Source organism: Canis aureus, chromosome 4 (assembly GCF_053574225.1).
Source record: "Canis aureus isolate CA01 chromosome 4, VMU_Caureus_v.1.0, whole genome shotgun sequence".
Classification (NCBI taxonomy): Eukaryota; Metazoa; Chordata; class Mammalia; order Carnivora; family Canidae; genus Canis; species Canis aureus.
In genome coordinates, this window is record NC_135614.1 from 31053831 (window position 1) to 31065268 (window position 11438).

At 44.6% G+C, this 11438-nt stretch overlaps 1 protein-coding gene across 1 annotated transcript in view; it reads left to right on the plus strand.

The window, feature by feature from the left end:
• The window catches only part of ANXA11 (annexin A11), a 39910-nt gene extending 37221 nt beyond the window's left edge, over window positions 1-2689 (plus strand). Inside the window, exons 13-15 of the mRNA XM_077895187.1 lie at window positions 65-123; window positions 317-439; window positions 1861-2689. Coding sequence (XP_077751313.1) covers window positions 65-123; window positions 317-439; window positions 1861-1920 — 242 coding nt within the window. The 3' untranslated portion in view covers window positions 1921-2689. The remainder of the gene's footprint in view (window positions 1-64; window positions 124-316; window positions 440-1860) is intronic.
• Window positions 2690-11438: the final 8749 nt, after the last annotated feature.

The following is an 11438-nucleotide window of genomic DNA, read 5'->3' on the forward strand; positions in this document are numbered from 1 at the left end:
CCCAATGGCCCCTTGGACTGAGAGTTTCCTGCAGATCGAGTTATGCTCTGTTTCTCTCTCGTAGTGAAATGTCTCAAGAATACTCCAGCCTTCTTTGCCGAGAGGCTCAACAAGGCCATGAGGGTACGTGCCTCCCACATGCAGGGGTCTTGGCAGGGGGTGGGGGCAGGTCTCAGCCCCACGTGTGAGCAGGACCTTGCCTAGGGCAGAAGGCATGAGGAAAGCCAGCTGCCAGCCAAGCAGACAGAGGGCCACGGGCGGGAAGGTGGGACAGTAAGGAGGCCCGTTGCTCATGCCCTTGGTGGACTCTCTTCAGGGAGCGGGAACGAAGGACCGGACCCTGATTCGCATCATGGTGTCTCGCAGTGAGATCGACCTCCTGGACATCAGAATGGAGTATAAGCGGCTGTACGGCAAGTCGCTGTACCACGACATCTCGGTACATCCCTCTGGGGTCCCCCGGGCCACCCTTGTGGTCCCCTGTACCTCCCTGCTCAGAACTCCGGGCCTCTTGCCCATGGGCTCCATATGTGCTCTCCTCGACTTCAGCTTTTTGCCCAGTTGCCCCCAGACTCTTGTAAGCAGCTGAGGGCAGGCTGGGTCTTGACCCTGCAGGGCCTCCCCACCTTGGTCCTCGGTCACCCTGTGAGTCTGTGACAGGTCGGTGAGGACACCCGTCCCGAGGTTCCCTGGAACCCCCGTCACCCAGCCTCACAGCAGAGGCAGCATAGGAAGCTCTTGACTGCGAGGGCGCTGGGGTCACAGGCCTGGAGTCCCGCCTGGCTCTTCCACTTGCTAACTGTGTGACCTCGAGCCCTTCCTCACCCTCCCTGAACCCCAGCTCCATCATCCCCAAGGCAGGGAGAACAGTCGTACTCGCTCAGGAGTTCAGGGGGCCTTGAACGAGGTATCACCGCATGCCAGGGCCGGTCTGACAAGATGAATTCCTTCTGACCGTTAAAGTCCAAATTTGGGTGAGCCTTGAAGCCAAAGTCACCGCAACCAGGTTCTGATTCCGACTCCCTCAGATTTGACGTTGGGCCTGTCACTGAGAACAGCCGATCTTCATCTTCTGGCTGTAAAGCCGATACTGTTGATGAAGAGGCGGAGTAACTTGACCAGGAGCCGTAGGCCTCGCCTCCGAGGAAGGTCATGGTGGAAGGAAACAATCAGGAGTTAGCTAAGAGTGGGGCGCCTGGCCGGCTCAGTCGGCAGAGCGTGTGACTCAAGCCCCATGTTGGGCCTAGAGCTTACTTAAAAAAAAAAAAACACTACATAAAATTATTTAAAATAAAGAAATACATATATATTTTAAAAGAAGTTAGAAGTTTTAAAAGAAGTTAGAAGTTTTTTTTTTTTAATAGTCCTAAAAGAAGTTAGGTTTTTTTTTTTAATAGTTCATCTCTTCTATGTGAGTGCAACAGGGTCAGGGGGAGGAGAGGCTGGGGTGAGCTGGGACGCCCAGATAATCCTGTCACGGTAGGCTCACCCCAGAGCGCCCGTGGCAGTGCATCACGCGCAGTCTCAATGCAGCGCAATGAAAACGCACAGGGAAAAGACTACCACGAGTTCGCCCTGAGTGAAGGGTTTTTATTGTTTAAAGGTCTGACTTTGATCATTGGGGTGAGCACAGTTGTCTTTCTCAGCAGCGGGCTAGGGAGCCTGAACCACACCGCACTACGTGGGGGCCCCGTGGCGCTGGGTGTGTGGGCCTTCCCGCCCCAGGACCGCGCAGGGGTGCGTCTCCCCACTGGGCCTGCCTCCCTGTAGGCGCGCTTGGGGCAGAAGTAAATCAGGAAATAGGAGGCTGAAACCCGCCACGGCTCCCCTAACTGATGTTTTCCTTGTTTCTGCAACCAGGGAGACACTTCGGGGGATTACCAGAAGATTCTGCTGAAGATCTGCGGTGGCAACGACTGAGCTGTGACGGGTGGCTCACTTCCGTCCACCTGCCGGCAACAGCAATGCCAGGACAAGGTCAAAAGAGTGTCCATCTGTTCCTAACAAATCCACAAAAGAGCCCCCCAGGTGTCCCGGTGCAGCCCGTCCGTCAGTAGAGCCTGGCCCGTCCTCCTCCGCCCTCCTCTCCTGCTCCGTGCGTCATGCTCGTGCTGTAGGATCTGGGTCCCTCTCTCAGGGCGCCTCTTCCTCCCCAGCCCTCACAGCCGCTTGCTGCTAAAGTAGACATTTTATCTCTTGACTCGTGCAGTCATTCCCTTTTGCTTGTGGCTGAGTCTCGGCTTCCTATTAGTCACGTAATCTATATTTTTATTCGGAAGCATCTTTTTTTTTTTAATAGTCCTCGCCAGACAGACACATACAGGCCTTTGCTGCGTACACATTTCAGGTGAGAGTGGTTGGCGGGGGAGCACCGTGTCCTCAGTAAGGAGTAAAAGGGAAGACCTTTAACGGTAGTCTTTGCGTCTGGTGAGAATGTGTCATCAGCTTTGTTATTGCCAAACTCACTCCTTAGAGTTTTCTTAGAAAAGGGAAAAAAAAAAAGAAGAAGAAGAAGAAAAAGGCCAGAAAGTCATCTGTTCCCTCTTCCACGCAAAACCATGAGAACAAAGCCAGCTCCCTGCCAGTGACAGGGCTTCTCGTAATTTGGAATGTGCCTTAAACCCCAATGTCAATAGCCAAAAACTTTCGAAATTAAAGTCAGCCAGTTCTGGAACGTTTTGGAAATGTTTCCCTGGTGCCAGCTTGTTTTCTTCGGCCTCTCGATTCTGCCTGTAGCTCAGGGTTCTGGCCTGAGTAGCCAGTGAAAATTTCTATGACTTTAAGTAGAGACTTATGCTCGGGAAACTGTGAGGTTAGGTGGCCGTTTGCAGAGGAATGAGAAGGGAGGTTCTGGAAATCCACGCTCGGGCCCAGATGCTGAAGGGTGGGTTGTGGTCGGATGCGAGGGCGGCTCAGTCCACTCAGGACAGGTGGGACGAGTGTGGTCCTTCATACAGGTCCTGAAGGGCAGGCACGAGCAGGAGGGCGCATGCATGACCCCTGGGGTAGGCCAGAGAGGAGGGTGGGGACAACCCCAAGGCAAGGGACGCTTCAGTCCCAGAGGGTGCACTGGCTGTGGCCCTGCTGGGCCTTTGGCCCCTTGGTCGGTGTCGTTAGGAGAGGGTGAGTCCAGAAGAAGCAGAGTTTCTGAACATCGTTCTGTCCCGCAGCCTAGAGCTTGCCTTGCTGACCCCGGGTCTCCACTCACTCTCTTCTGACCTCCGTTGTTGGAAGTTTAGAAAGGGGAGATTTATAGACTGAGGTGAGAGGTCAAGCCAGCTGGACCCTGGCAGGGGCCCCAGAGAATGACTTGTCCCCAGAGTGGACACCTGCCTGGGAAAGCCCCCCGGCTCCTCACTCTCCCCTGGACACAGAGGAGAGATGTCCCATGAGGGAGGGGGCAGCTATGAGCTGACCCACCTGCTGGAGCCGGAGAAATTGCTGGAGTCATGGTAGGCCCTGCTCTTCATTCCAGGTGCCCTCATATCCGTACCTGCAGCCTCTTGAGCAACACCCAGCATGCTTGGCCACCGTGCTCCTCCCTCGGGCAAGCCCCTCGCTCTTGGGTGCCAGGTGGGCGCTGCCTGGTGGGATGGACTGACTGGCGGACACAACTTAGGTGAAGTCAGCCGGACCCCGGTGCCAGGCCCATATTCAGCCCCCTAGATGCTCTCCACCTTGCTGTCTGCACCAGCGCTCGCAGCCGAGTGTCAGGCCGCATCTGACTATGTGCACTTACTTAAGTCTCCAAAGAGTCTTTCCAGACGTTTGAATGTATTGCCAGCATTTAGGTTCTTAAGAGAGTTTATGTTTTTTGAAAACCTGAAATTCTGGCTTTCTTGAAAATTCCAATTCCGGCAGCCCTGCAAGCCGAGCTGCTGGAGCCAGCTGCAGCTGCACCTGTACTCATGAGCTCTCAGTTTTGCCTCAGGCCCCACCACTCCCTGTTGTGTGTCACCTATTTGGCCCCTGTGGGCCTGCGAGTCTGAGAGCCCTTGTCCACACACTTGGAGATCATCCGTGTTCATCCTGGTCCCGGTCCTGGTTTCTCTCTACTGTCCTGTCCCTCATGCACCTTCTTGGTCATGCCCTTGAGACTCAACCCATAATAGGTACAGGCTGGAGGACAGCATGAGCTCCTCACTGAGCTCCCACCAGGGGCAAAGACATTTACTGCCTTCCAAAGTCAATGGGACCTTATTAACTCTGTTGATTATACTCAGGACAAAAAAGATGAGGAGGGAGACCTTCAACCTTACAGGTCATCTTTCTGGGAGAAACCCACACAAAGGGGATCTTTTTCTCCCTCCTGGAGATGTTAGTCAAGACCAGTTCTTGCTACACATCTAATGTCACTTCCAGAAGCGCTACTAGAGGGTGAGACACCAGGTGAATTCAGCACTGAGTGAATTCTCAGCAGCTGTGGGGCATTGGAGGGAGCACTGTGTTAGGGGCAGGACCAGGACTAGGGTAAGGCAAGTGAGTCACTTGGCTTGGGTACAAAATTGAGGAAATCATCCTTGCTGTGTATTAGGCTCTCAAACCCTTGTGTACAAGGGAATCACCCGAGGAGCTTGTTAAGATGCAGGTCCCTGGGCCCCAGCCTCACAGATCTGAGCAGGCCTGGGGGCCAGGAAACTGCTTCTCTATCCTGCTTGCCTTGTCATTCTGATGCTGATCTAAATGCTCCTGGGCTGAGACAGAACTTCTGAGACAGAGGTGTTGGTTCACACAGAGGGCAGCAGGGGAGGTGGAGGCAGGCTGTGTTTGGAATTCAGTCAGGTGATGGAAGATGGGACAAATGTACTCCCAGCTTTGGCAAGAGGGATTTAAAAGATGAACCTTGCTGAGTGAAGTAAGTCAGTCGGAGAAGGACAAACATTATATGTTCTCATTCATTTGGGGAATATAAATAATAGTGAAAGGGAATATAAGGGAAGGGAGAAGAAATGTGTGGGAAATATCAGAAAGGGAGACAGAACGTAAAGACTGCTAACTCTGGGAAACGAGCTAGGGGTGGTGGAAGGGGAGAAGGGCGGGGGGTGGGAGTGAATGGGTGACGGGCACTGGGGGTTATTCTGTATGTTGGTAAATTGAACACCAATAAAAAATAAATTAAAAAATAAAAACAAAAGGTGAACCTTTGCAAATGCCCATGATCAGAGTGACAGCTAGGTGACTATGCCATGACCCTCCTCTTGCTCTGGCAAAGAGTTCTAGCTCTAGCTTAGGACTTAGCCCCTTATTTCTGCTGCCATTTCCTCCCTGCCCTGGTTGATGGAAGTGGAGTCAGACTTGAAAACAGAAACCAAGCTAAATCATCACAGGTATCTTCCCCAGGCAGATAACAGCTTAAATTTTCACCCCATCATACCTGAAAGCCCTCTGTGTTCCTTTAAGATACAGGGACATCATTACTCAGTCCTCTACCTGGCCTCTTACAGGAATTCTCTCAGTAAAAGATGGAATCAGTGAAGCCCTCAGCTCTACAAGAGGCTCCCACCCTCAGCCCTCACTCCTTGGAAAGCTCTCCTTGGCCCGATACTGGTTCCCACTCTGAACCTACTTCCTTCCAACAGTTAGAGCTAACATTGTCCTGAAACAGAAGGAGCACAATCTGGAAGTCAAGCATCCTGTCCTCTTCTCAGGTCAACCACTGATTTGCTGTGTGACTGGAGAAGAACCCCCCCCCCTTGGGGCCTTTATTGTTCCTTTGTAAAAGGAAAGACTAGACCAGAGCTTCTTAAACTTCAATGTAGTCAGCAAAATTGGTGGAGTAGGTACCTCCAAAAATGTCCCTCTTGCACAAAAGTAACCAATAAGATGGCAAGAACTCTCAGAATCAACGTTATCCAAACTGAAAACTAATGGAAAGTCTGCAGCAACCAGACAATGCTTGAGAAAAGAAGGCTCAGTGACAGTTTCGTTGTATTTTCACTTACCCCAGCCCCATCCCCTGCAACCCCCAATCCCAGGTTGGCAGCAGCCTCATAAACTATATCCCACAGTCCCTGTATGGGTTCTTAGCACTGGAGAGAATAAAATGGATCTTGTTCTCAAGGACTTTGGATATTTTGATCTGTCTGGTTGCTCCCTGAAAGACTGGCTCAAATGACTTGCTTTCATCTCACCTAATTTGGAACTCTTCCAGGGTGGTGGTGGTAGCCCTGGGGGACCTTTGAAGAAGGCATATGTATTTACCACTGATGCCTGGAGGAGGGATAACTGTTGGGGCAAACAGGAAACTGAAAGGTCAGGGAAGAGAGGCTGACAATGAGATACTTTGGGGAATAATGGTTTTGGAGAGCTCCCACCCTAGCAATCTAGAAGGCCACACACATGCCCAGGGCAGAATGCATGCTTAGGAAAAACCTGAGAAGGCTCTAAGTGCTACCTTTGGCTGACCTTCTGGCTCTGCACAAGTGGGAAGTGAAGGCTGAGGCAGAGTCATAGACCACTTGGCTCCGACACATACAGAACACATCCTCAGGGATGGGGTTACTGGGTGACGGGCACTGAGGAGGGCACTTGATGGGATGAGCCCTGGGTGTTATACTATATGTTGGCAGATAGAGCTTAAATAAAAACAAATGTAAGTAAATAAATAAAAGAACACATCCACAAAGACTGGGAGGTTTGGGGGTGTAGGACAGGGAATTGGTTCCAGAAGTTTAAGGAAATTTGTTGAATCATTAGTGACCACTAAGCTAACTGAATTCAAAGACTTTGATAGCCTCACCTGACAATACAAACTTTTAAAAATTAGTTCAAAAGACAATAAAAAATTAGTTCAGAAAATTCACTAAACTACAACTAATACAGAAAGTAGCAACAATAAGTTCTGGGAAAGGGGAAGACTCTGGTTTCCAGAGTTGTGGCAATATAATGTTCAAAATGCCTCCTTTTCAACAAAATTGAGGCATGCAAAACAAGAAAATAGGGCCCATACACAGGAAAACAAGAAATCTGAAAGAGGAAAACTCAGATATTGGAATTAAACAAAGACTTTAAATGGTTTTTAAAATGCAAATTTCTATTTGGTTCCTTTTTATAATTTCATAATAGAAATAAAATCTATATTAAAACAAAAGACATAAAATTTCTGTTATTATAAAAAGGAACCAAATAGAAATTCTGGAGTTGAAAAAGTACAATAAAAGTCAAGAATTCACTAGAGGGGTTTAAGAGGTTATTGAAGAAGGCAGAAAGCACCAACAAACTTTAAGATAGGCCAGTTCAGATTTCCCAATCTGAGAAACAAAAGAAAAAGGGAATGAAGAAAAATTAACAGAACCTAAGAGACCTGTGAGACAGCATCAAGTGTACTAATGTGTAATGGGAGTCCGGAGAGAAGAGAGAAAGTAGAAATAGCTGAAGGAACAATAGCTGAAAACTTACCAAATTTGATGGACAAAATTAATCTACATGTCCATGAAGCTCAGTGAACTATAAGCAGGATAAACAAAATGATCCACATGGCGACACATTATAACTGTCAAAAGACAATCCTGAAAGCAGTAGAGAACCAACTTTTCATATGCAAGGGATCTGACTTCTTGTCAGAAACCATGCAGGACAGAAGGGATGGCATATTTAGTGTGCTGAAAGAAAAGAAATGTCAACCAGGAATCCTATATCTGGCAGTATATTCCTTGAAGATGAAGGAGACATTAAGATATTCCTGGATAAACAAAAACCGAGATGGTTTGCTGCTAGTACACCTGCCCTATAAGAAACACTAAAGAAAGTCCTTCAAGCTGAAATGATACTGAGCAGTAACTCAAATACATATGACAGAAGAAAAGACAGTAAAGGTAAGTACGTAGGTAAACATAAACATTAATATATAGATTTTTGGTTTGGTAGCTCTTTTTTTTTTTTTTTCTATATGATTTAAAGACGACACCAAACAATAATTATAACTGGTGACGGGCACAGAATGTATAAAGATGTAATTTGTGACAGTAACATAAAGGAAGGTTGTGGAGCTATGTAGGAGCAAAGATTTTATATACCACTGAAACTTGGTATTAATTCAAAACAGGTTGTTATAAATTAAGATGTTAGGGGCACCTGGGAGGCTCAGTTGGTTAAGTACTCAACTCTTGATTTCAACTCAGATCATGATCTCAGGGTTATAGGATCGAGCCCGACATCAGGCTCCATGCTCAGCCCAGAATCTGCTTGAGATTCTCTTCCTCTCTGCCCCTCCCCATTTGCATTCTTTCTAAATAAATAAATAAATAAATCCTTTCCTTTTTTTCCAATTAAGAGGTTAATTTACTCCCAGGAAATAACTAAAACATAATAAAAGAACTGAGAAGGAAATAAAAATGGTATATTTGAAACCCATCTATCTCACAGAAAATATGGCAATAATGGGGGAACTAAGGAGCCCCAAAATATATAACATAGAAAACAAATAGCAAAATGGTACAAGCCTTTATTTATTAGTAATTGCTTTAAATATAAATGGCATAAACTCTCAAAAAGGCAGAGATTGGCAGACAAAGGACATTTGTATCCTGATAAAAAGGCTAACCCATCGAGATAACAATTATAAATATACATGCACCTAACAGTAGAGTCCCAGAAACCTTGAAAGAAAACCTGATAGAATTGAAGGGAGAAATAGTATTAGTTGGAGACTTCAACATCTAATTTTCCTACTGGATAGAACAATTAGACAAAAGATAATAATGAAAGAGAAAACTTGAACAACACTATAAACCAACTAGACCTAACAGACATACAGAACAGTTGAGCCACCAACAACAGAGTATACATTTTTCTCAGTGCACATGAAAAATCCTCCACATAACCACAAAACAATCTAAATTTTAGAAGATCAAAACTATACAGAATATCTTCTATGACCACAACAGAATGAAATTAGAAATTAACAGGAGGAAATCTGGAAATTTTACAAATATGTGGAAGCTAAACATACTTTGAAAAAAATGTTCAGAGGGAAGGATATAGCTATAAATGCCAACACTAAAAAGGAAAAAAAGATTTCAAACCAATAACCTAACCTTCTCTTTAAGGAATTAGAAAACAAAAAACAAGCTAAACCCAAAGCAGCTGGAAGGAAGAAAATAAATATTAGAACACAGATAAAACAGAATAGAGAAACAATTGGATCAATAAAACAAAAAAAAAAGTGGTTCTTTGGAAAGATCAATAAAATTAACAAACTTTTAGATTGACATAAAGAGGAGACCCAGTTACTGAAGTCAGAAATGAAAGTGGGAACATTAATAACAACCTTATAGAAATAAAATCTTATTTATTTTAAATTTATCATAAAATTATAAGAAAATACTGTTAACAGTTGTATGTCAACATATTAGATAACCTAGATAAAATGGAAAATTCCTAGAAACCCAAATTCCCAAATCTGACTCAAGAAAAAATAGAAAATCTGAATACGCCTGTAATAAGAAATTAAATTTAAAAAAAGAGAAATTAAGTCAGTTTTAATAAAGCCCTCTCAACAAAGAAAAAGCCAGGACCAGCAGACTTCATGGTGGATTCAATCAAGCATTCAAAGTAACACCAACCCTGCTCAAACTCTTCCCAAAACATAGAAGAGGGAACACTTCCTAACTCATTATATGAGACCAGAATTACCCTGATACCAAAGCCAGACAGAGACCACAAGAATAGTGCAAAACTCTTCAGTGAAATAGCAAACTGAATCTAGCAGCATATTTAAAGGTTTAGCTACCATGACCAGGTGAGATCTATCAGAGAAATACAAGGATCATTCAATATACAAAAGTTAGTTCATACAATACACATTATTAAGAGAACAAAGGGAGATAAAAACCACACAATCAACTGATGGAGAAAAGCATTTGAGAAAACCCAACACTTGGATGATTAAAATAAAAAAATAAGAAACTAAACATATTTATCAACCTGATATAAAGGGCATCTATGAAAAGCAACAGCTGAGGACACCTGGGTGGCTCAGCGGTTGAGCGTCTGTCTTCAGCTCAGGGCATGATCCCAGGGTCCTGGGATCAAGTCCCACATAGGGCTCCCTGCATGGAGCCTGCTTCCCCTTCAGCCTATGTCTCTGCCTCTTTTGTCTCTCTCATGAATAAATAAATAAAATCTTTTTTTAAAAAAGCCACTGAATTATTTAATGGTGAAAAAATGAAAGCTTTCACCTAAGATCAGAAATGAGACAAAGATGTTTGCTCTTGCCACTACTAGTCAACACTGTATTGGAAACTCTAGACAGGGCAATTAGGCAAGAAAATGAAAAGGTATCCAAATTGGAAGTAAGTCAAACTTTCTATTCACAGATGACACGATCTTATGTAGAAAATCATAAATCAGATACGCAAAGAAATTATTAGAGGCAAATTAATTTGTCAGAGTTGCAGAATATAGGATACATGATCAAAATACAAAGATCAGTTGTGTGGAACTGGAGGGTATGATGCTGAGTGAAATAAGTCAATCGGAGAAGGACAAACATCATATGGTTTCACTCATATGTGGAATATAAGAAACAGTGAAAGGGATTATAAGGGAAGGAGGGGAATTGAGTGGGAAAAATTAGAGAGGGAGACAAACCATGAGAGACTCCTGACTCTGGGTAATAAAGGGTTGCGGAAGAGAAGGTGGGTGGGGGGATGGGGTGACTGGGTGACAGGCACTGAGGAGGGCATCTGATGGGATAAGCACTGGGTGTTATACTATATGTTGACAAATTGAATTTAAATTTTAAAAATGCTTAAAAAAACTAAAAATCAGTTGTGTTTCTGTATACTGGCAGTGAACAATCTGAAAATAAAATTAAGATTCCATTTATAATATCAAAAAGAACAAAAAGATAAATTTAACTAGGTCTTACAAGACTTGTACACCGAAAAATACAAAAAAGAGAAAACATCCTGTGCTCATGGATTGGAAGATTCGGTATTATTGATATAGTATAGATATATACTCTGCAAATTGATCTGCAGTTTTAGGCTAATCCCTATAAAAATTCCACTGCCTTTTTGCAGACCTGGACAAGGTGATCTTAAAATTCATATGGCATTGCAAAGGACTGGTCCCCCAAATAGCCAAAACACAGTCTTGGAACGAACAACTAAGTCAGGGATCTCACACTTCTTGATTTCAAAAATTACTACAAAGCTACAGTAATTCAAACAGTGTAATACTGGAATAAAGATAGATATATAAATGGGATGGAATCGAGAAACCTAAACATCTGTCCTGACTGATTTTTGACAAGGGTACCAGAACCATTTGATGAGATAAGAATACTCTCTTCAACAAATAATGCAGGGACAACTGCACATCCACAAACAAAAGGATGAAGTTGAAGACCCACCTCACACCATATACAAAAAACAATCCAAAGTAGATCAAAGAACTAAAGGTAACAGCTAATGCTATAAAAATCTTAGAAGGAA